We start from the raw sequence: 26292 nt of genomic DNA on the forward strand, positions 1-26292 counted from the left end.
AGCGGGGCGGGGCGTGGCCGAAGCTCACAATCGGCCAAGTCTCTGCGCCTCCCACCCCGCCTCCCTGCGCTCTCACCTGGCGGCGCGCTCGCCAGCTGCGGACCCGAGGCCCATGGACACACACATCCGCTCCCTGCTGCCCCGCGCGCTGGCTCGCCTGCTCTGCCCACAGAGACACCATTCACGGCTGGGCGCCCACGCGGGGCTCTGGGAGCCCAAGGTCGCGGCTGGGGCCCGCGCCAGGCGGCAGAGAACGAGGGCCGGGGCCGCCGGGCGCCCCCGCAGACAGAGGCGCGTTGGTGCCCAGTCATCCGCCGCACCCGATCACCCCCACGACTAAGAGGTGAGCTTGGCATCTTGCTCCCTGCCACCTGGACTTTACCTTGAGGTTACTTAACCCCTCTTCTCTACCCATTTTTCTGAGACTTAACACTGAAAGGGACAGTAAAGAACCCCGCAAATGTACACCGTGGCTTCTGGGGGAGTTGAAACCCACGGAAATTTGATTTATTCGTAGTGAGCCTGCATTGGGGGACTTTGTTAAGTACTCTACTAGGATTGTCTCATTTCCTCTTCACATGGACCATCGAGTTGGTAGTGTCATCCCCATTTCACAGATAAAGAGACTGAGGCACAAACCAGGTAGATAATATGTTCAGGTTTACGGAACCAGTTTCTGTAAATAATGATGCAGAGAAGAGGGGAACCCCAGCAACAGATTTCTCCACCTGCAAACCTACACTCTTTCCACTGTTCCCGGTGTGTTTCCCTCCACTCCTCATTCTAGCAAACCACCCTTGTGTCATAGACTCCTTGGAGAAGTTGATGAATTCTGTGTATCTCTCCTCCACAGGGGAAAAATGTACCTGGACACACACACACACACACACACACACACTGCAGATTGTCATATAGTTTTAGAGGGTTCAGACCCAAACATGGACCTGAGGTGAAGAACTCCTGTCCTATTCCACTATCTTTTGAGATTGTCTATATAGATGATCAGATGGGGGTATGCCAGGGTGGCTACGGGGCCATACAGAGGTAAAGTATACTTGCTGGGCGGGTGTATACATGATGACTCCCCTGAAGACCAGAGATGCTATCATACTTTTTGAAGAACTCAGAACTAGAGGGCAGGGCTTCTGTTTTTACCTACAGTGGGATGAGGCTCTTGTTCAGTCTTGGCAGCAGGTAGTGAAGGACAGAGCAAGGGCAGCTGCTCTCTCCCCAGTATTTGGGGGGGGGGGTTAGGTAGAAGAGTACAAGCTGTAGAACTGGCCTGTGGGCTGTGGAATTCATCATTGTAGCTTGACTGGACGATGCTTCATGCTGCTAATTCTTTGTTAGGGGTGAGTGCCTCTGAGACAGCGTTGAAGTCTCTGATGAGGATGTCTCTGTTCACACAGATGAGGTGGCGTAGATTCAGGAAGGTCAATGAACCATTTCCGGTGTGTGTTGTGCCTACGTATGCAGTGTGACACCGCACCTAACTAGAATATGACTAGTAATACTAAAGTAAATATCACCAAGGCATGCAGGAAAGGCCAAGTGGGTGACTTGTGGGGCAGCTCAGGACTTACTGGGAGCCTATGTACACACATGGTTCTAAGAAGCCGCATTATCTGGTTTCCTAGTCTACCGCATGTTATAAACAGATTAAAAGGGAAGATAGGGGCTACAGCAAACAGGACATTGAAGCCACAAGCTCTGTAATGACTGATGTCCCAGCATAAAGGAGGATGCACAAAAAAAACCCAACAACAACAACAGCAAAAAAAACCCAGCAGGCAGAAGAGTGGGGAGAAAAGGATGAGGCAGCAGCATGCCTTTGACAACGGTGCTCACCTTCTCCCTTGACACACTCTCCTCCTGGCCTTCAGCCAGTCTCAGGGGGCCCTGCAGCCACCAAAAAACCCACAGCTTCCCATACACCAGGGTCAGATCTCTCTCTTGAATTCTGTTGCATATAGCCATGTGGGTTCTGACTCAGCATGCCCAAGGCATAACTGTCTACACTCTATGACCAATCTGACTGCATCCTGAGCTCCCCATCTCAGACACAGGTAGCCAGTTGCTCAAACCAGAAACCTGGGCATTCTCTTTCGTTTCTTCCACTCCTCAATCTTAAAACTTTCAGTTTTGAAGGAACCATTATTTGAATGCCTCACATGAGTCAGGTTCTGGGTGATGGAGAAATAAAGGTAATTATAATATAAAACTTCTATTCCGTGAAGGCTCTATACTACTGGGGAAGTCACACAGTATATAAATTGAATATATCTATATCTACAGATCTATAGAAATGTAATATACAGAAATGTTTGATTTCATTATAAAGAAAAGAAAGGGATGAAGTAACAATGTGGCTGCTGTCTGAATGATGAGAAGTGCGAACCAATGGAAATTCTGAGCTAAGAGCACTCCAGGCAGAGGGAACAAGAGGTTCCAGAAGCAGGAAAGCACTTTTGTTCTATTAACAGAAAAGTGGCCAGTGTGGCTGGACATCACCTTGTCAAGGAAGACTGGAGTAAAGTTAGATCACAGAGGCAGAGAAAATGATCATTGGGAGGGGTTTGAATTTATTCTGATTACAATGAAAAGCTGTTGAGCTGCTTTAAAAAATAGTTTGGCAGGAAATTTCTGGCATGGGAACTTTCTGGTAATGTTCTACATCCTGATAGGAGTTTGGGTTACAAAGATGTGTTCACTTGTCAAAACTCATGGAATAGACCACTTAATCCTTGGACATTTCATTATATATTCAAAAGACAAAAAATTTTAAAAAAAAGAACTGTAAACAAATACTGAACCTCCAGTTAAGGATATTGCATGCTAGAGTATGTGTGCAGTTTACTTTAAAATGGATCAAAAAATAGATGGCTGAGTAGATAGACAGAGGAATGGATAGAGAAATGAAAGTGAGTAAAGCATTCATGGTAGAATCTCAGTGATGGTTCTATGGGTATTCAATTTTTCTATATATTAAAGGTAATTATAATAAAATGTTGGGGGTGAAGGCTTGTCTAATCTACCTTTAAAAACGCTTTTTCTGGGGACTGAATAAAGAATAGGCTCTGAAGGGCTGCTGAGGAAGCAGTGAGACAGATTAGAAGCTGTGACAAGGATTTGGCCTACGGTGGCACCACTGGTAATTGATGTGAGGCTATATTCTGGAGGTAGAGTTATGGGGTTTACTGGTGGATTTAAAAAGTAGAGTATCTGTGAAGAAAGGAAGAAGAATAACTTCTAATATTTTCAAATGAGTAGACAGATGATGGTGGCACCAATACTGGAAGTGGGGAGAACTGGAGAGAGGGTGATATCAGGGGTTCGGCTTTGGATGGTTCATGTTTATATACCTGTTAGAGGTCCATGTGAGAATAAAGAGTCAACAGGTAGATACGTCACTTTGGAGCTCTGGGGAGAGTTGGAGAGTGAATGTTCAGAAGCCTCAAATTGGCCTGAAGGTCATGAGATGGGATGAGAGCATCAGGGCAGTGTGTGAGAATAAAGAAGAGTCCTGAGGGCCAAGCCCTGGTCCCCACACAGGCTTCTGGCAGAGGAGGGGAGCCAGCAAAGGGGAATGAAGAGTGGATGGCGAGGTAGGAACAGGCAATGGAGATGTTATTGTTGCCTGGAGAGACATAGTTAAAGAGGAGCAAGTGGTCAAAAGTGCAACTCCCTGCCAAGGGGAATGTAGGTGAGGGAGCTGGTTTGTGGGAGAACCTGGTGCGGTTTCAGATTTTGTAGTAAGATGAAATCTTTTCAGTTGCAAAGGACAGAAACTCCGCTAACTAGCTTATACAAGTGAAGGGAGGTGGGGATGGGGAGAGGATGTTTACTCCTGCAACCCTGAGCTAATGTTGCACTAAGTAACACGTTACATATGCTCAAGTGGTAGGTGAATTCTGGCACAACTGAGTCCCAACCTCAGCCCTCAGGCTCAGTCTCTGTAACACGTACTCTCTCTGACAGCCAACGTGGTTCCTGCAACTATCGCCTCACAGCCTACTGCTTAGCAGTGTCAGCACACAGTAGTCCGACCGACCGTGTAGTTCTGACACAAGGGTCTCCTAGGGTGCTGACTGGCTGATGTCTCTCCTGAGCATGTGCTCACCCACACAGACTAAGCCTCAGCCTCGGACCCATTTCTATCATAGGGCGTGGAAGGGGCAGACCTGTCCAAAATGCTGTGTCAAAGCTTGCTTAACCTTATCTGATCTATATTTTAGAAAGATGTTTCTGAGGACTGACCAGAGAAAGGAACTTAGGAGTCTGTTGTAGAAGCAGTGAGAGAAATCAGAAGTCTGTGGCAATGACTTGGCCTAGGATAGCACTACTGTATGATCTGGAATGGATTCCCAATAAGATAATGGGTTTCTTTTCCCAGAAAAAGTGAGGTAGGAAAAGCAAGCTGGGTATACTTAGCCTGACTCAACTGAAAAGATTGTTTTTCCATAAATAAAAGGAGATAAAATTTCATATTAGAATGCTCATTACAGTAAAGCAGTGGCATATTATACTGTATGTATACAGTGGCATATTATACAGTAAAGAGTGGCTCATATACAGTAAAGCATATTATTTATGAAAATGACATTTCTCTCCCAAGCATTTACCTACCTCATTCCCATGTAAGATGACACAGTAATCACATGTTTGGTATCTCACAGAGCCCAGTAGATTCCTCCTAATAATAAGCACCTCAAAATTCTGCACAGCCTTTTAAAACATTTTTTAACTACTAAAACCTGTGTGGTCTCTGTTGCAGGGCATGCTGGTAACAGAGCCATGTAGTGGGAAGCTTAAACCCTTACGTTGGCACTTTAGTTAGCCTTACATTCTTTTGTGGGTAAAACGGGAAATCTATGTCAAGGAAGATTAAATGAAACAAGAAATTAAATTAACAAGAAAGCTGCATAGCAAGGCTGATATTAATTAGGATGAAAGATTTGTTCTGAAATATTTTAATTTTATGCTAACTGAATATTCTTTGTATTTATGTGTAATTTATACTTTCATGAAATCAGTTGCCGTAAATTATGGTAATATCATTTTGTAAGAAACAGCCTTCCTTCTTAGAAGGGAAGGCTTAAAATTATAGATGACAGAATTAACGTTGAGTTTTCTATGTTTCTCTTTTTGTTTTTGCCACTGTAGTTTTTGTTTTGGTCCAGAAAAGCATCTTCAAGAAGGTGGTCGAGTATGGCTTTAGCAGATAAGAGACTTGAGAACTTGCAGATCTACAAAGTTCTTCAGTGTGTACGGAACAAAGACATGAAGCAGATAGAGAAGCTGATCAAGTTTGGATACCCTGAACTAATCAATTTCACAGAACCAGTCAATGGACACAGTGCTCTGCACTTAGCCTCCATTTCCAATGACATTGATATGGTCAGCTTTCTCCTTAGCCTTGGTGCTCACCCTGATGTGCAAGACAAGATGGGCTGTACTCCGACAATGAGGGCTGCAGAACTGGGTCATGAATTGTCCATGGAAATATTAGCCAAGGCAAAGGCTGACATGACTATAGTTGATAATGAAGGCAAAGGTAAAAATCCCAGCATTCTATCCAACAGATGCAATTCACTTTGTAGCCAGAAATCAATAAATAGTGGATTTTTTTATTTCCAACTTTAGAAGTGAAAGACTCATGGGTTTAAGTGAGAGCCAGGTTCTCACTCCTATACCTAAGGATACTGTCTCCCCATAATTTGAAAACAGTATAGGTAGATCTTAGGGAGACAAGATCTGAGAAATTTCTCATTTAAAAAGAAAGTTAGAGTTAGATTAATCTGTGTTTGGTGGCTTTCCTAATGTGGAGAATTTTTACATGACACCTATTGACAATACCATAGGCATAATCATTGATTATAAGATATAAAATCTTGTTTAAGATAAAAGAGGAGGGAGGCATTCTTAACTGCTTTTGATACTTCAGAGCATCAGACAAATAGTGCTAGATTTGGACTGTGAAAGGACTTTGACCCCTCTCATCAGCAGTCTGATGTAGAAAGGGGTTGTAGTTGGGAGCTACAAGGACTAAGGTGGATGCCGGCATACACTCTCAATTTTCTAGGGTCAGTTTAATTGTATTTGGAAAAAGAACTTAAAACTTGAGACATGTCATTTCCATTCTTTTTTAGGTGAGATAGCCCCCCTTCTCTACTCTGTTCTCCCTAATCACATCTCAAGACCATGTTGGGGAGCTCCTGGCACAAATAACTCAAGGTTCCGGAAGGACTTGACACAGCCTCATGAAAATCACCAAGAAAATTACGACCAAGCTTAATATAAATTGGTAGATTTAATCAATTGTCCCAACGAGTTGCTTCAAGTACAGAGCCATTAATATCAGTCCCACACTGGAGAAATAAATCCCATTTTTAATGTTAATATTTTCTGACAGGAACAAAATCCGCTTTTGTAATTCTCTCCAGACTTGGTATTTGATAAGTGACTTGCTTAAAACAATAGGAGATGACAAAGAAAAGGAACAATCATTTAATTACTTAATAGCGCCACATAACAAAATGAACTTCGGATGCATTCAGGGGTCGAATGCATTTTAAAATGTTAAATTTTGAATTAAAAAAATCCTCTTAAAGCTCTATAGGATATCATATCCCAAAGTGTGCCATGGACCACTGAATTGCTGAGATGTTGATTAAGGTTACATGCAAAATTGGTTCCACTGTCAAATTCATTAGAGAAACATTGGATAAAATAGAGACATGTTGATTTCCTATTTGTCAGACTAAAGACAGCAACATTTTCTATATTTCTTTGACCCTTGACATAGTTTTTCCTTATGGCATCTTATATACCTGGGGTTTTGTGGAATATGCTTTGGGGGAAACACTGTAATAGAGAACAGTTTACCTTCCAGAGTTTGAAACAGAAATGTTTTTTTTAAAGGTTGAGAAATTTTATATCATAAAAATCTAAAATTCTAAAATTAAAACTGAATGAGTTAAATTACAAACAGGGCCAAGTGAATACTTGTAGCAAATGCAGTAGCCATATGGGTACTATCTAAGCTCATTCAAATTAATATGAAACCTGTCAAGGTTCTGGAAGATGAATGCATGAGAAAACAATCTGACAAATCACATAGGAAGAATTAAAGATAGAAAACAAAACTTGGGACAAGCACAAATCTTGTTGCACACATAACCTTGTTAGTACTGCCCCCTAGAGCTGGATTCTGTGTAACCCATGGTATGCTTATTGCACTGAGTGAACGCCCTGTCTTCCCCACGTCAACAAATCTAGCTCACCATGCACATCCCTTGGTTTGCCTGTCACTTGTCAAACTGTTTTGCTTCTTCTATAGTCTCAGCAATTAACATCCTGTTTTCCAGGGATTGATGTATGCCTCACTGCACATTATTCCTAAAAGATAAACAAACATTTAAATGATTAAAATACTTACTGGATCTTTAGAAGGATGTGGGACATATTCTAGGCTAAACTGTGCTTTGAACAATTTTGCAGAATATGGAAAAGGTAAATCTCTAAGCCAGTAAACTCTTTCCTATTTGTTGTCCTAGGGGATTAGTTAGTGTCTGTCTGTTCTAGAGAGTGGAAAAGTGTTTTCTTTTTAAGGATTAAGCTAGTCTAGTTCCTTAGAGGGCCCATTCCATTGTTTTTCCCATTTATAGGAATGCACACCCAGTCCTACATGCAGGATGCAAATTCGACTGTCTATCATTTTCCCCCTTTTCTTCCACTTCAATTTTAGAATTTGATTCACGTTCTTTGTGGCTTAAAGAACCCAGATAGACTTTAACTGTGAGTTGCACGTGGCATCATTATGAAATATCTATTTCATGAATGCCTTAGGGCCTTTTGTAATGAATTCAGCCTCATCTGGTATTTCTAGATCGCACTGTTGCTTATTGTTGTTTTGGTCCATTCTTGTTTCCTATGACTTGTTGTGACTTTGATTTTCTATTTTCAACCATGTCCTAGACCATCTTTCTGTTTTTAACTGTTCTGAGTAACCCTATTTTAGATGTGTCTGTTTATATGAAATATATTTGGATTTTGGTTTTATATAAATTGTGGTTTTTATTTTAGTGCTAGAATTTACCCAATTTATATTTATGTAGATGTCCCAAAGGTTTGGCCTCAGAACTGTCATTTATTTTATATTATGAAGGTAAAATTTATTTAATACATAAATATATAAATAAATATATATGAATATGTTTTCCTATATTGTCCACATATTCTATATTTTGTTGTGTATTATATTTTCTAAGGTTAATGGTCTGGTTTTAGTTCTCTTTTTGGTTGTTGGTATGGTAGTTTTATTTATTTGTATTACTTACTGATTTTTTAAAATTGAGGAATATTTGACATAAACATAATAGTTTCAGGTAACACATAATTTGATAATTGTACGGATTGCAAAATGATCACCACAGTAAATCTAGTTAACATCTGTCTTTTTTCTTGGGAAGAGAACTGTTTTTTGTTTTTTAAGTTTATTTATTTTGAGAGAGACAGAGATAGCACAAGTGGCGGAGGGCCAGAGAGAGAATCCAAAGCAGGCTCTGCACTGTCATCATGGAGCCCAATATGAGGCTCAAACTTGCGAAGCCAAAGCTCACAGTCTGATGCTAATTTTTGGTTGTTTTAATGGCAAACTTGATAGCTTTACATAGATATAAAACTTTGTTTATTAAATTAGCACTTCACATGGTATTCATTAATATTTTGCTATGAAAGAAGAGATTAGTACAATAACTTTTTTGCATCCTTAAACTTACATGTCCATTGCTTTTATATATGATAGGTACAAAATCTCCCTATATTCTTTTTCAAGTGATATTGTAGAGATCGTTTAGTTATTTTCTTTTTTTTTTTAATGTTTTTATTTATTTCTGAAAGAGAGAGAGAAAGGCAGTGTGAGCAGGGGAGGGTCAGAGAGAGAGAGATATACAGAATCCGAAGCAGGCTCCAGGCTCTGAGCTGTCAGCACAGAGCCCAACGTGGGGCTCGAACCCACGAACCGTGAGATCATGACCGGCGCCGAAGTCGGATGCTTAACTGACTGAGCCACCCAGGTGCCCCTCTAACATGGAATGTTACAGTGGCAAAATCTTGAGGCAACTTGACTTTAGCTTCTTATAGATGCGATTTGAAGCGTTACCCAGATGCTCACAGGATACCTTTTCTACCTAGCTTTACATATGCATGCCTTGTTGATTGTTCTTAATCCATTTTTCCTGAGACTGCGGTATGCTTTTTTAATCTTGAAATTCAGGTTTTCACTTCAAGAAAGTTTCTTCTGTTGTATCTCCATTTTTTCTCTTCTACATGGTGTTCTATTATGGAACACCAATTACACAAATGTTCACCTTTCTTTGCCTCTAGACCATTTCAACTCTTCCATCATCTGTGACATTCTTCTTAGTTCTTTTGAATTTTTCCTCCACATCCTTCATGGTGATTTTGCTTTCATTTTCCTGCTTCCAGTTTTACCTCCCTTTCTTTAGTGGTTTTAATTCCCTCTACCATTCCTTTCCTAACTTCAGCTGGCTTAATTTTATCTTTTCCTTCTATTTATCTTCTATTGTGCTGGCAGCCCTTCTTTTAGTCTTGGTCTATCTTTGTACATTTGTTTTAGAAAAAAAAAGTTATATTTGACTTCTTCACTACCATGGAAATAGGTCAGTCAATAATTTTCACATGGTGTAGTTTTTCTAGTATGTTGTTTTTGCCTAGCTTTCATTATCAGGTTTATTTCTTTCAGTATCTTTTTTCCCCCCATAGGTCACATGCTGCTTTTTCATTTGCTTACTGTTCCTCTTTGAATGAAGCCTCTATTTAGAGTGAGGTCATTACAAAGTCAGTTTGGAGTCTGACTGTTGTTCGCCCAGATTATAATACCCCTGATCTGAAGTACATTTTTGACAGGAAGTATGTTGAAGACCTGTCATAGGTTCTGGATCGGGGAATTTAGCATTTTCCTCTCTTCATTGGAACAAAACGATTTGCCAAAATGGTAGAGCCCCTTGTCATCTCTTTTTTTCTTCTCAGTGCTGCTGTACTGACAGCCTCCTTCTTATAAACACAGCTGGTCTGCACATTTTAACATCCAGTACCACGTCCTTTGTCACCCTGCAGTTTCAGTGGAGACACAGCAACCCACCAGCCGGCACCCACAGTCCTCCATGTGGGGTATGGTTGACAAGGGCTCACATATCAACACTCCAATTATTCCCCTGAACCAGGTCCCATCGCATTTGGTTGGGACTGTTTTCTAATTTTATCAGAGGTTGACTTTCTTCTTTTGTTTCTTGGTCTTGGTATTTCGGTTGGTTTCAGAAAGAAAAAGCAAGGCAGCTACGCCTTTGCTCCACCACCTTCAACTAGCCAGTTGTGGATTTCAAAATTGTTATCTTTTCCTTGCTATCTGGTTCAAGAACACGGACAATTAAGTACTCTTTGGGGATTCTATTTTTCTACAGGTGTTTTGTTTTACTGCATTTTGCCTACGAAGCGGCATTATCGCTGTGCATTGATTGCCCTGGAACATGGCGCAGATGTCAACAACTCTAGCTATGAAGGAAAGCCAGTATTCCTTAGAGCATGTGAAGAAGCACATGATATTAAAGATGTGTGCCTGACGTTTTTGGAAAAAGGAGCTAATCCAAATGCTATCAACACAGTACGACTATTCCTGTGATTATATATATATTCTTTTTTTTCAATGATAGAGTCTCAGTAGTGTAATTTTTGCATTTGATTACAGTAAAATTATCCTGTTAGCTTATAGACTATTCATTTCTATTCAAAATAAAATGTTTTAAGATGATTTATTTTCATTATCTTTATATTGCCATGATTCCACAGTCTGTTTCCTAATTACATTTGGAAAATTGGTATTTATCATGCATACTGGTAAAAGATCATTAGAAAAAAATAGGAAAGATCTCACTGATGCCTAATAAAAATGTATCTTTTTGGAAAGAAGATATGTGGTCCTGCTGTTTCCCGTATCCATCTTGCTCCCTCTCCTTGTTTGGCCAATTTTATTGAGTTTTCTTATTGTTTAATCGTCATTTCCAGATGGCACAATATCCATTTGTTTCCTCACTAGCAAACACCTATAACTTTAGCATCTATTTTACCCTCTTTTCTCCCCTTCAGCTCTACTTTCCTTACAAAAAATGAACATTTTAGCATGATTTCACAGGAACATCTGGTGTGACCTTGACTCTGATATTCAAATTCTTCTACACTGACCAACCATACTGACTCCACTTTTCCTATTCGTTACATGAAACTGATAAAAATATAGAGAACTAAGCATGTCAGTGTAAATCCAAGGCCAAATGGATTTAGACCATACTTATACCAAATAAATTTTTTAGGTGACAAGTGTAACCAGCATTTGATCTGTTCCCATCCAGTCCACAGGTCGAACAGCTTTAATGGAAGCATCAAGAGAAGGAGTATTAGAGCTGGTTCGAGGGATATTGGAAAGAGGAGGTGAAGTGAATGCCTTTGACAATGAAAGACATCACGCTGCACATTTTGCTGCCAAAGGAGGCTTTTTTGATGTAATAACCTGTCCTTTGCTTTAAAATCTGTTGTTCAATATATCATGCCTTTTTCGCAAATTGTTTTAACATCATGTAGGTTACACTAAGAACTTTTTCCAAGTTACCATCTTGATTTCCCTAGATAATTCTAAAATTATATCTCATATCAAATATTATTTTTTATAAAACCACTTTCTAGCCCTTTATTCAGTTTCACCTGCTTGCTATGTTTATTCATTTATTATTACCGGTAATGTTTTTCTGTATTCTCAATTATGACAATTTAAAAGTTTTGCCTATCAGGACTACTTTATTTTATGCACCCATTGCATATCAAAATCTTCAAAATGTGGCATGACCAAACTCTGGGAGAACAATTTCAACAAACTCTTACCTCTTTGAGTTCTTGTGTGCTTCTAATGACTCACCTAAATTTTAAACTCTCTTAAGTATTCTGGTTATCTGGACATATCAGCGAAGGGTATCTTAAAGGATGTCTCATAGGTTCAGGGACAGTGCAGAAACGAAATAGGAGCCAATGCTATTCTATTTTTTTAAATTCTGAATTACATCTAAAATTTGTTTTCTCAATTTTCTGAGTTTTAACATAGCTCTCTTTGTTTTTGTCATTGTGTCTTGCCATGAAAATAAAAATATACATCACAATGGAAGTCACATTTGGTAAAGAATTTGCTTCCCTGTTGTTTTCTATAGGCTGATGCTTTCTTGAATGACTAGAATTCACCAAGATAGCTAAGTATTGAATTTTCTAAACTCTCAGTCAAAGCTATTTGATAGAACTTCCAGCCATGGTGAAAAAGTTGTATATCTGTGCCGTATCATACAGTAGCCACATGTGGCTTTTGAGCATTTTAAATATGGCTAGTAAAAGTAAGGAATTGGATTTAAAAATTTTTTTAAAACATTTATTTATTTTTGAGAAAGAAGGAGAGAAAGAATGAGAGCAGGGGAGGGGCAGAGAGAGGAAGACACAGAATCTGAAGCAGGCTCCAGGCTCTATGCTGTCAGCACAGAGCCCGATGCAGGGCTCGAACCCACGAACCACGAGATCATGACCTGAGCTGAAGTCAGACAGTTAACCAACTGAGCCACTCAGGTGCCCCTAAGGAACTGGATTTTTAAAAATTGTTTTCTATTTAATTCAATTTAATTTTAAATAGCCATATGTAGCCTGAGTAACTTTTGGATAACAAGTTGGGGTGTCGGTCTTCATGCAATAAATGTACATTCCTCTTTCTCTACAATATCCACTGTTTATTTTGCAGATATTGAAGCTTCTTTTTGCTTACAAGGGAGACATGGGGCTGATTGCAATGAATGGGAACACACCACTTCATTATGCTGCCATGGGCGGTTTTGCAGATTGCTGCAAATATATAGCTCAGCGAGGTAAAATTGTCTAGCAATTTTATGCTTAAAGCAATTATGATTTACCAGTGTTGCAGATGAGCAGACAATTTGGGCCTGCTACTTGTCAGTTGCTTATCTTTTTCAATAACCCAACCTCAGTTATATATGTAGAAAGATAACTGAAAATTTTTTCTTACTCTACCTTCTGTGAAATCATGAATCGGGTCTTAAAAAGAGAAGAAAACCCATTTTCTCAAGTGTTTTTAGGTTGTCATTAAAAATCTAAAGAGGATTTTTCATGAGTCAGCTAATTATTAAAATGTTCATAGTTATTAAAGTCCTCTTAAAAATGTCCACCCATCTGAAGGATGAACACTGAAAATTATGTCTTTTAGTCTCCATTCTTATTTATTTTATTAAAAAATCGTTCAATTGTGTCAAATGCGAAGGATAACTTTTCTAAATCTCTTGAAATTACAGGGGAAATATTTTAGGAAGAAATATGAAATAAAATGAAAATTTTCATGGAAAATTAGAAATTTATTTTCAATTTTCCTGTGGCTTCTAGGTAACTTAATTTAGGAATATAAACTATGCATATATAGCTTAATGTAGTCCTTAAAATGGGAATATTAGCTAATTAAGTTTAAAAATCTGGATCCATTTGGTGTCAATTACATGCTAACTGAAAGTACATTAAAAGTTTTTAACTCTTTGTTAAAAGTGGAACTGCATTTTGCTGAACGTTGTGGTAATGGATTTGGTGTTTTACTTTTTTTTTTTTTTTCCAGTTTTGAGTAATAAGCAAAAACTTAAAGTCCTATGACTCTAGAATAGAGCAGAGAAAGTGCTTTTGTTTTTCTGTCCCCTACATAGGGGATCTAATGAAGGGGATCTTAGAAGTCCCTGAGACATAGAGATCTATACTATAACCATTAACATAGATTCGGCTAATGTGCCTGTACAACTAATAGCGCAGTAATGAATTCACTTTTACTTTTTTGAGCTTATACAAGCTCATACTCTTTCCCCCATTGCCCCCAAATAATCAACATGTTTAAAAAATAAAGGAAAATGTATCAAATGCAACTTTTGCCCCCATAAATGGTCTCATCAGTCTTGTTTGCAAATCTGTCACTATCAGCAGTTTATTCTGACATTTCATTTTTTTTCTTTTTCAAATGTCTGTTTATTTTGAGAGAGAGTGTGTGTGTGTGTGTGCACACACACATGAGAGAGGGGCAGAGAGAGAGAGGAAGAGAGAGAATCCCAAGCAGGCTCCATGCTGTCAGCACAGAGCCCAATGCAGGGCTCACTTTCATGAACTGGGAGATCATGAGCTGAGCTGAAATCAAGAGCCAGACACTTAACCAACTGCCTCAACCAGGTGCCCCTGATATTTCATTTTTAACATTGTATATTTCTAAAAACTAAAGATCTGCCCAGATTAAGACAAGCTTCTTCAACTTCAACATGTTGACTGCCTTCTTATTAGGACAAACATCACCAGACACATACTCTATCATCTATGTACTCCTGGGAGAAAGTCACAGAAAGGAAATTGAAAGGCATATTTGGCCAAAGCGTGGGCCACACCAAAGGCCTTGCCCAATGACACAGAAAGGTTTCATCTTCCTGGCAGAATCATAAGACTAGACCATATTTCTTTTTGGTGGTGTTGTTTAAATATTTATTTATTTTTGAGAAAGAGAGCACAAGCGGGGAAGGGGCAGAGGGAGAGAGGGGGGCAGAGGATCTGAAGCAGGCTCCAGGCTCCGAGCTGTCAGCACAGAGCCCAATGTGGGGCTTAAACTTACAAACCATGAAATCATGACCTGGGCCAAAGTCGGACGCTCAACCGACTGAAGAACCCAGATGCCCCTAAACTTGTTTCTAAAACAAGTGTCTGAAAGCATTCTAAGTTCTCTTACATGTTTGGAAGTACAATCACTTCGCTAGATCCTATGTGGGTGACTAATTCCATAGCAGATGTATTACCAATTACATGTCCACCTTTTGAATCTTAGATCTAAGGCAATCAAAGCAATAAGAAACAATGCATTAGCAACGAAATGCTCATTTCTGAGGAAACTCGCTGGGTTTAGTGTCTTCTATACTTAAATGTGAAGGCGGGATTGTTTTCCCTCATTAAACTATCTTCTTCAATATTCCCCTCTTATTTCCCTGGCCCTGTTGCTGGAGCAACTTATCAGTCCCAGTAAGCAGTGTGAGTGTCATATCCAAGGGCAGAAGCAGGGAGCTTGGAACAGTTCTAGGGAAGCACCCCATAAGAGAGTTACGTTTCTCATGGGCCTTTGGCTTGGCAGCACACACCAGCTGTAAGTTGAGTACCTTTCTTTGACCACAGAAGATTGTAAATCACAAAGGGAATGAATGGATCTGTATTTACTAATTATGAGGGAGGAGACAAACAGACCCAAGGCCAGAGGAAAAGAAAAACCGCTTTCAGAACTTTAAGCTGGGAGGTTGGAAACTTTTATCCACATAAAGGTCTCTAACTAGGAGGAAACTGGGAGCATAAGAAGGCAAGATAAACCAGCTTTAAAATATTTTTATCCTTAGGGGTTAATATAGAAGGAGTGGCTTGGGAGATGGTAGATAAACCCCTAGACATCTTGAATAAGTGAAAAAACTAAGTAAAAACAGCATTCTTGAAATTGCTATGGAATTATACTAACAAGACAAGTCTCAGGTCCCCTTTTTGACAAGTTACTGTTCTTGAAACTGTTCAACATAGAAATTTTGGAATCCTTATACTCATAATACTCTTTGGGTTTTTTTTTTTTATCACAACTAAAACTATCAGTATAAAATTTTTTTAATTTTTAATTTTTTTAAATTTATTTTTGAGAGAGAAAGAGAGAGAGACAGTGTGAGCAGGGGAAGGTCAGAGAGAGAGACACACACACAGAATCTGAAGACAGGCTCCAGGCTCTGAGCTAGCTAGTCAGCACAGAGCCCGATGCGGGGCTCAAACCCACAAACCATGAGATCATGACCTGAGCTGAAGCCGGACATTCAACCGACTGAGCCACCCAGACGCCCCTCTTAGTATAAAATTTTAAGTTTGACAATACCAAAGGGAGTATCAATTTTGAAAAGCGCTGGTGACTCATTTTCTTTTAACAAGGAATACAACTATAAAGTATTGAAGGGGCATGTTTTATTTCTGCATGCAGCTGCCTGTACGCTTTCATTGCTAGATGTACTGATTGGTGAGCAATCTTCTTTGATTATGTGATGTTGGCAAAGCAACAGGAGAACCTTCTTCTGGATTCGAAACACTAGAAAGTTTCTTCATCGTCTGACTTATTATATACATAATGGATTTTTAATGTCTCACTACACTTATTATAGACAGTACAACCTTCCTAGTTGCACTAAGCTGACTCTCCAGTGTAATCAGAGAAGTTTATTTATTTGGGGAATACCTACATATAGTGTTGGTGTAATCATTTTAAGGAAGGGACCAAGAAGGAAAATGAATTTTAATGCATAATTTGCACAAATACTGGAAGTCTTTCAGATTTAATGAACAAATTGCTTTTTCCTCAGTTAGGTTGTTCACATGGCCTTATCACAAAACAACAGATCAATATAAATTACATTGATGCCATGGGGAATACAGATAAATATAGTTTAAGATTGTATACAGGTTTGCAGTTATAATCATTCACAAAGAAGTAGATGTTCAGCATTCTGAGTTCCTAATGGCCCAGTAAGCTCTCCGAATCCAGGTTCTTTCCATATTCAAATACCACCCTTACTCTTTTCTTTTTTATCAAGTCTCCTTAGCAAGTATGCCAAAATGATAGTTGTTTCAAGTATCTATAGAGATCAACATCCTAATTCTTTAGGGGGCAGAAAATATAAATTGGAAACATACTTCAGAATCCACCAAAGTGAAGCTCACAGAAAAAAAAATCACAGTTTAATTTGGTAATTATGGGGGATAAATTTTATAGACTAGATCAAAATTAAGAAAACGGATGAATATCATTTGTAGAACCATGCAGATGACTGGGCAATATTCATAATAATGATGCTTTGTGTTCTAGGATGTGACCTGAAATGGAAGAACTTAGCTCATAAAACACCCAGGGCTGTGGCCAAGGAAGGCGGTTTCAAAGCAGCAAACAAAGAAATTCGGCGGGCAGAGCGAACCGCTAATAAACTGGCACGGCCGGGAGCCAAAAATCCAAATCCACTTTGGGCCCTTAGACTCCACGACTGGTCGCTAGAACATGAGACTTTCCTTCGGGAAGCCTTTTCATTTGTGGACAGAGGTGACGGGACAGTCAGCAAGGACGACTTCGTGTTGACCTTGGAGGAGAGGCAAGATTTCGTGACCTCGGAACAGTTGGCTATGGTAGCTCAATATCATGAAAAATTACGGGGAGGTGGGGTCAACATTAACGATTTCTTTAAAGGAACCAAATACTTAAGCAAGTCTTATGTCTTGGGATCATATGGGCCTAAGAAAAAGAAAAAAGGGATGGCCAAAAAGGTAAAGAAAGGCAAATTTGTTTTACCCCTCCCAATCTGCATCATCCCTGACCACGTATTCCCCCAACGGACTGATGGCGGGCCGCCCTATTACATGATTGAAACTTACAAGAATATAACTGACTGCAGTCGGTTTAACCGAGACCATCCACCAGAACATCCCATTCAGGATGACTCCGCTTGGTACATTGATGATCCAGGGAATGTATTTTCAAATATTAATTTCGTCACCAAGGCTGGAGACCTAGCTTCTCTGAAAAAGGCATTTGAATCAGGAATACCTGTGGATATGAAGGATAATTATTACAAAACACCACTAATGACTGCATGTGCCAGTGGAAACATAGATGCTGTCAAGTTTCTTCTTGAAAAAGGGTGGGTTTTCTTTTTTGAATGAGGTTTAAATTTCATGAGTGTTTATATTCAACTCCAGAATTTTAGGACAAAGAAAGAGCTTCATTTCTGAAATCTAGATTACAGATAGACCTTGCATGGGAAAGCCAGCTAATGGGAACCTGTGGGTACACACAGGTAGTTTGCCAGTAACAACTATGCACAAAGTTGCTTTACCCAGAGAGCTTTACCTACATGGTGTGTAGTCACATTTTATTTATTTTAAATTACCAAGATCGTTTTTTAAATGTATTGATTTTAGGAGAGAGAGAACGCACATGCCTGTGAGTGGGGGAGGGCCCAACAGAGAGGGAGAGAGAGAATCCCAAGTAGGCTCTGCATTGTCAGCACAGAGCCAGTGGGGCTCAAACTCACCAGCCTAGATCATGACCTAAGCAGGAATCAAGAGTCAAGCACTAAAATTGGCTGAACCACCCAGGTGCCCCAAGAATTTTTTCTGTTGTTGGAGAAACATAACATGATTTGCCCTCTTAACAAATTATAAGTGTACAATACAATATTAACTATAACTGCAATATTGTATAGATCTCTAGAACTTATTCATTTTATATGTTGCTTTTTAATCTGTCTCTTTTGCATGTGGGGGAATCCTAACAAATTTAAACAGGTACCATGGCCATGATGACATGTCTCCTTCCCTCCTCCAGAACCTCCTTGGTTCATCTGTGAATATCCTTAAAATATCAAAGCATGACATTTTTATTTAACTGTGTAATCTAAAGCAACTGCTCAGGTTTAATTTCTTCTTGTACCATAGCTGAATAACCTGGGGTAAGTTTCTTAACTTTTTTGTGCCTCCATTTTCTCATTTTTATAATAGGGCCCTAATAGGACTCAGCTCATAGATTTTGAAGATCAAATCATTTAAAATATGTAAAGTGCTTATTAGCAAAGCAATTGCATATTTGATAAAAGTTATTATTGTTATTATTACTATAATGGTCAAGGTCAAAGAGGTATTCAAATTTGTATATTATCAAGAGGGAGTATAAAGCAGTTAATGAGAATTTAAACTTTTGGACAGTGAATTTTTTTTAAAAAAGGACTGACATTTAAAATAATACACTTCAATGCTTAGAATTTTAACAATGAAGGTGCATTTAAAAGTCTATAACATTCAGGGGTGCCTGGGTGGCTTAGTCGGTTAAGCGTCCGACTTTCGTTTGGGTCATGATCTCACGGTTCGTAGGTTCAAGCCCTGTGTTGGGCTCTGTGCTGACTGCCAGCTCAGAGCCTGGAGCCTGTTTCAGTCTGTGACTCCCTCTCTCTCTGACCCTCCCCTGCTCACGCTGTCTCTCTCTCTCTCTCTCTCTCCTAGAAATAAATAAAGAACATTAAAAGAAAAGTCTATAACATTCAGAGAAAGTAGACTCAAAGGGAAATAATATGACTTTTATATTTCCTATCAGATTTTACTTTCATTGGATCCAGTTATATAATTTTCCTTAATTTTAACTTTTGCAAAAACTGTAACCCCTGGGATCTAAGTGCCTTTAAGAACAAAATGCATATATATATATATATATGCAAAGAAAATTAAGATTGTCAGATAATGCAGAGCACGAGTCAAAAAGAATTGTGGTACAGAGTTTATCTTTACTCAGAGCGTCCCTGGCTTATAGCTGAACAACTTGATAAAACTAATATGAAATCTTGCTTTGCATTTTCAGCCTCCAGCTGAAATGTGGGTTGGCACAACCCACATTTTTAGCCTGTACATCTGTCTTATTTTATAGGGCTAACGTTAATGCAACAGATAATTTCCTTTGGACTCCGCTTCATTTTGCATGCCATGCAGGCCAGCAAGATATTGTTGAGCTTCTTGTTAAATCTGGAGCTGTGATAGACGCACTCTCCATCAACAACTCCACTCCTTTAACTAGAGCTATCGAGAGCTGTAGACTAGATACCGTAAAATATCTACTTGATATGGGTGCTAAATTCCAGATGGAAAATAGAAAAGGTATGTATTCGTATCATTGATATCATTGGAGTTAAAAGGAGAATTTAGGTTTGATTCCAGACTTCTGATTCTATTCTCGTAGGACCACTTTTCCCTGTGAGTTACTACTGCAAATGCAAGCCTAAGTTGAATGTTACACAAGTTGGTTTTCTGTGAAGCACCTCTCACATCACTGATGTGAAAGGATCAGGGCTTTATGTTTGTAATCTATCGTGGACGGATACTTTTGTAAAGTACAATAAAAAGTGACTTCCTAGAAAATGAAATGAGACGAAACAGAAATACAGGTTTTTTAAAAAAAAATTTTAATTTTTTAATTTATTTCTGAGAGAGAGAGAGAGAGAGAGGAAGCGTGAGCAGGGAAGGGTCAGAGAAGAGAGGGAGACACAGAATCGGAAGCAGGCTCCAGGCTCTGAGCTAGCTGTCAGCACAGGGTTCTACATGGGGCTCGAATGCATGAACCGTGAGATCATGACCTGAGCTGAAGTCACTTAGCTGACTGAGCCACCCGGGTGCCCCAATACAGGTTTTGTTTTTTTAAACCACTAGATTAAAATGACAGAAAATTCTTCTATCAAATCTATCTAAAATTTCTAAATGCCCACTCTTTTTTTAATGTTTATTTATTTTTGAGAGTGCTATGCTGACAGCAGAGAGCCTGATGTGGGGCTCCAACTCAGAAACCATGAGATGATGACTTGAGCTGTAGTTGGGCACTTAACTGACTGAGCCACCCAGGCGCCCCCCTAATTGCCTACTCTTAATTTCTGGAGTTATTTCATTGTGGTCCTATAAGCATTAGTTTGTAGGCTTGCACCAGTGTTCAGAGTTTTCACATTGTTGCAACTGTCAATTCCTAGTAAATAGCATAGTTTAAAGACTATAGAATTTGAATTCTTTCTAAAACTGAACAAAGAATTTCTGAATTTGAGGTTCTCTCTAGGACGTCAATGGGAGGCCTAGCTTATGTCACAAATATCACACCTGAAGAATAGATAAACATTTGAATAACCATTTGACCTCATTGCTTGGAGGTACCATTTTCTTATAGTGGAGCCCATTGCTTCCTTTTGATCTGAGAGAGCATTAATATTTCTGGCTGCCTCAGGCTTCCTCTGAGTCACCAGTAGTATTGTTGTAGGCCTGCCTGAGGATGTTACAGGTGTCCTAATACCTAGCCCTATCTGCATAGCACACTGTGACACCAGCTTCCTCGGGACTTTTTGAATATACCTCCTTATTTCAGGGAAAGGGGAGAATAATGTAAAATTATCACACAGAAGGAAATGTATGCAATGTAGGAAGACAACCATCAATCAGATATTCACATGTAAATATCCTACCAGTATTTCCTATCAACTTTTTAAGAAACATGCTCAAAAAAAAAAAAACAAAAACAACAACAACAAGAAAAAGTTGTGTTGCCAATAAATGGCACTTTAAATTATGAGATTTTAGAGCTAGGTCCATCTTAGAGAATATCTGATCTAGCTTTGTGACCTTACATATAACCCTTTGCTTTAGTAATCACCCTTACTACTGTATGCTGAGGGTTGATCTGCTGACGTTTTTCTACATGGTTTATTATCAATCCATTTATCATTATTCTGAATTTATGTCTTGAACAGGGCACACTGCCATGGATATTGCAAAGGCGTATGCTGACTATAGAATAATTAGTTTGATTCAAGAAAAGCTGGATAACTTGCCAAAACCAGCAGACAATCAAAAACTGAAAGGCAAGCCACCTCCTAAAGTGAAGACTGAAGGCCCTGAAATTAGGAAAGAGGAGGTAAGAAAAGTGATGTTACCCGTTAGTAACTAGAACCTGTTAAAAACTTGTTGGGGGTAGGGCAGTGTCACTATGTATGTGTGATTATACAGCATGATATACTTGATATGATTATATACTATATAATAGTACATATTACTTATGTACTATTGTAATATAGTACTATTACATAGTACATAGTACATATACTATGATATGATTATATGGCAAAATAATATACAACCCATATTGTCAGCACTATTATGCAGTACTTTTAAAGGAATACCTAGCAAAGAAATTCTTAGTGCAGAAAAGTCTAAAAAGTGCTCATTACAAATAAAAGCCATGTAAAAACCAAGTGGGTTCAGCCAAACACAATTAGAATGTTGAAAAAAGAATGGGCATTGGATATATGTCTTTTTGGTTCTGAGTTATACAGATTTGATAAGACACCCCAGAAGGGGAAGGAGGGTGAAAGGAATGAAGCAAAGGATTATTTTCCTTCATTATGGTGCCCTAATCTTTTCATTACCCACCTTACCCTCATTCTAAGGAATTTTATTTTATTTTTTAATGGTTATTTATTTTTGAGAGAGAGAGTGCAAGCAGGGGAGGGACAGAGAGAGGGAAACAAAGAATCCCAACCAGGCTCCAAGCTGTCAGCAGAGAACCCAATGTGGGGCTCAAACTCACTAACCATGAGGTCTTGACCTTAGCCAAAATCAAGAGTCAGACACTTAACTGACAGAGCCACCCACGTGCCCCCCTAAGAGATTTTAATGACTACCAATGAACCCTGGGATATGGGGCCACTTGTGACTTGGATATCCTGCAGAATGACTAGAAAGTTTTAAAGATGCCAAAGTGACTGTTCCTGGTAATCTGGAGTGATGTGGGTGCCTCTAAACTACCAGCAGAAGATTCAGGTTTCTGCCCATGGAGATTACTGAGAGATCAAGACTTTGTCATTAACAGGGAAGCTCAAGTGCATTTCTAGCAGGCTAGAAGCTTCTTTTAGGAAAGCAGGAGGAACCCCTGGAGATCCTTGGCAGACATAGGGCAGGGATGAAATTCAAAAAGGAAAAGTTCTAATGTTATCAAATTGGAAAGGGTTAGGGAAACATAAGGTGGTAGGAAGTGGAGAGGGTGGAGGAATTATAACAAACATGGAGGACAATAAACAGTAGAGAGTAATAAACATGAAGGAGACAAGAGTAAGAATGACCAGAGGTGAAAGAAGATCAATCAGCTAAGCTTCTACTGCATACATCATTATCATTTTAGTAGGATAGGTCACGGATGGATATCTTGCAGACTTAAATGATCTGTCACCAATACTACTCTAGGAGAGTTAAACAAAGCAAACAAGTTATCTTTCCGCATCCAAAGTTATAATATTCCATTTCACTTCAAACTATAATTTATATAGTAATGTTTTTATTTTTATTTTTATTTTTTGGCTTCAGAGCAAGAACAACAAATAATATAAGAAAGCGTAATATAGGTTTTTGCAATCAATAGGGTCAGTTTTTCTTGTGTCTCATTTCCAGGAACCACTTTCATCAGTTTATACTGTACCAGCCGTATCAGAGGAAAAGAAAGTGCATAAAGATAATGTGGTTTATCTCAATTCATTGATTACCAGTGGTTATACCAAGAAAGTGGATATCACATTTATTCCACGGAGGGTAAGTACTTTGGAAGGATCTTCATAACATGGTATAAACTCATAATATCATTTTTCTAAATAAAATTTATGCAAAGCACCCAAATTAATATCTAAAGATTATCTTTCATAGTTATGATTTGAAGGTATCCTTTTGCTAATTCCTGCTACTTCAGCTCAGTAAGTTCATCTTGTTTAGCTTCCAATATCTGGTTTTCTCTATTACTATTTCTATATTGACATTTTAGTTGTCCTTGAAAAACTAAAATATTCTTTGATTAATGCCATTCCCTATAGCCATTTGGTCACCAAGTTCTATAGATATATTTTCTTGGTACTGCTCAGACCCTAGCCTTCCTCTTTGTACTCTTACTACCATCTCACTTGGGAGTTTCATGTTAAGCAACACTAGATTTATTCAGTAGCTTCCTAAAACATCCACAATTAAAGAGGTGGAGACATCTTTGGAGAACAAGGGTGGTCTTGTCAATGCTCATCAAACCATGATGAATAAGAGACCACCAGTCCCCTCTGCCTTCTACTATGAAAATAATGTTTTTATGACTTCCATCCACATAAGACATAAAGGTAACAAACCCAAATGATCGTCTAATTCCATCTTTTCCTTGTTTTGACATCCTAAAAATGAATAGCAGAGGATCATCAGAAGTAAGTGAAAAGCATTTTTTTTAATGTTTTTATTTATTTCTAGGAGAGAGAGAGAGACAGCGTGAGCAGGGAGGGTCAGAGAGAGAGGGAGTCACAGACTCTGAAACGGGCTCCAGGCTCTGAGCTGGCAGTCAGCACAGAGCCCGACGCGGGGCTCGAACCCACGAACCGCGAGATCATGACCCAAGCGAAAGTCGGACACTTAACTGACTAAGCCACCCAGGCGCCCCGAAAAGCATTTTAATTGTCCAAATAGTCACCATCGGAAATGGTGATGCCCACATAACCCCTGATGTCATGTAAGAGGAACACATGCTAAAATGGATTTAGAAGTAAATATGATAGTTTTAAGTTAATCATACTGGACACTGGATTCTGACATGTTTGCTGGCTTTCCTACTCATGCGTGCTCTGGATATGGTTGTTTATTTTAAGATTTGGAGTCCTGAAGCCACAACAGCAGAGCTGATCAGACAAAGGGAGCTACGGCGGGAGAGGCTCACGTATGAGGTGGACTTTGAGGACTTCATGATGCCCTTTCAGAAGAACATCATGGAGAAAGCTCAAGCCTTGGAAGCCACCTTCAAGACCTAAATCACAGCAGTTGCTTCTTGGGGTTAACACTTCAAGGACCAGGGAGAAAGTCAGCATTTCCATCAAAGTCAAAGGAATACACAAAATTAAGAATTTGTAACCAGATATTTGTTTTTGCTTTACCAGCTATAAATATTCTGAGCTATCTAGAGAAGGTGTATTTTACTTTGCAATGAATTACATGTCATCCTAGATAAACCCCTTAATCTTCTTTAAGGATGTAGTAGAAAAAATGGCACTTTGGTTATAAATATGTCAAAAAATTTACAAGATGTACACCATTATGTTTGTTAAAGATATAATTCTAGTGGAAATTGATGAAAACAATTTAATAGCAGGGCAGTGAAGTGATTCTAATCCATTACGGAAAGGGGGCTTATTTCTTACACGCCATCATACGTGGTATGTATTAGATACCTGGGTCAAATAAGCTTTGGCACTTCTAGCTGACACTGTCAGCACTCCACCCCTTTCTCCTTGATTGAAGCAGGCCTAACATTCAGATGCTGGAAGGCTGACCCTGACATTTAAACTTGTAGAGTAGGGCCCAAGTACATGAGAACAAGAGCCTCCCAGAAGCAGCTCTCAACCAGCGAGTGAACAGATACAGTGTATTAACACCCCAGCTCCCTCACCGCTCTGGTTGGATTGTTTGGAAGTGAGCATTCCTATTGACTGCCTAAGTTCCTCCAAGAGGTTGATATCACATTGCCCACAATGGTAATTTGATAACACACCCTTTGTTGGCAGCCTTCCCTTCCCTGTCCTCCCACATTTCTTCCACATCTTCAGGTCTTTATCAAGATGACCTCCAAAATACATACACCTAAACCCTTATCTCAAGGTTGCTTCTGGAAGGACCCAAACTAAGATAACAGCTACAGTATTAGTTATGATTCTGAGTCCCCCTAGCAAAAAACTTCAAAATGCATTCCCCTATCTTCTGTGTACTACAAAATAAGCATTTCCCAGGCTGAAAGGAGCATTTCCCAGGGTCTTGTGCAATTGAGGAACAATTCAAGTGGTATTCATACAATAGTGGAAACTTGGAACAAAATTTCCAGGTACCAAAAAATATGCATATGATAAAGAAGGACTAGATATCACGTGTGACTTTTTCTTATGGCATATGCATGGGGGCAAGGGAGAAGTGGGGGATTTAAGAGATATACCTTGTAAGTGTCCATTGGGATTTGGGCCAGGGGATGATACTTGGAAAAGGATCCTACCAGAGATAGATAGGTGATAGGCGATGATAATAGATAGATAGATAGATAGATAGATAGATAGATGATAGATAGATAGATAGATAGATAGATAGATAGATAGATAGATAGATAAAGGGATTTATTGCAAGGAGCTGACTTACATGACTATGGGGGCTGGCAGAACAGGTCACCAGGAAGTCCAGGCTGGAAACTCTTGGGTGAGAGCTATCCATGTAGTTCACAAGTGGAATTTCTTCTTCTTCAGGGAAACCTTAGTTCTGCTCTTTCAGCTGAAAGGATTAGGCCCACCCAGATGATAGAGGATAATCTCCTTTATATAAAGTCAACTAATTGTAGATGTTAATTACACCTACACAGCTCTTTCACAGCAACATCTACAATCCATGTTTGACTGAGTAACTGTGTACTAGAACCTAGCCTAGCCAAATTGAGACATGAAACTGGACATTGCTGGAGGTGTACAGTACTGAGTAAAAAGCTAGGAGAGGCATCACTGACACCAGGAAATGTAGTGAGTGCTGGGCAGA

General features: G+C 39.2%; 1 protein-coding gene across 2 annotated transcripts; it reads left to right on the top strand.

The window, feature by feature from the left end:
- Positions 1-70: 70 nt before the first annotated feature.
- On the top strand, positions 71-24694 carry ANKEF1 (ankyrin repeat and EF-hand domain containing 1). Of its 2 annotated transcripts, XM_039223866.1 has the most exons (10): positions 71-343; positions 5164-5554; positions 10485-10684; positions 11430-11579; positions 12848-12971; positions 17012-17834; positions 19610-19836; positions 21465-21628; positions 23158-23295; positions 24378-24694. In XM_039223866.1, the coding sequence occupies exons 2-10, from the start codon at positions 5209-5211 to the stop codon at positions 24534-24536; spliced, it is 2331 nt and encodes a 776-aa protein (XP_039079797.1). In that variant the 5' UTR covers positions 71-343; positions 5164-5208; the 3' UTR covers positions 24537-24694. The 2 variants fall into 2 exon arrangements, with proteins under 2 accessions (XP_039079797.1, XP_039079801.1); XM_039223870.1 differs by lacking the exons at positions 71-343; positions 5164-5554 and having other exon boundaries at positions 10640-10698.
- Positions 24695-26292: the final 1598 nt, after the last annotated feature.

This window comes from Hyaena hyaena, unplaced genomic scaffold (genome assembly GCF_003009895.1).
Source record: "Hyaena hyaena isolate Hyena2069 unplaced genomic scaffold, ASM300989v1 scaffold_16, whole genome shotgun sequence".
Taxonomy (NCBI): Eukaryota; Metazoa; Chordata; class Mammalia; order Carnivora; family Hyaenidae; genus Hyaena; species Hyaena hyaena.

Coding starts and splice junctions, on each gene's coding strand:
- ANKEF1 (XM_039223866.1), top strand. CDS start 5,209: ATGGCTTTAGCAGATAAGAGACTTGAGAACTTGCAGATCTACAAAGTT. Junction 11,580..12,847: donor CCAAAGGAGGCTTTTTTGAT/GTAATAACCTGT, acceptor TTTATTTTGCAG/ATATTGAAGCTTCTTTTTGC. Junction 21,629..23,157: donor CTGAAATTAGGAAAGAGGAG/GTAAGAAAAGTG, acceptor TCTCATTTCCAG/GAACCACTTTCATCAGTTTA.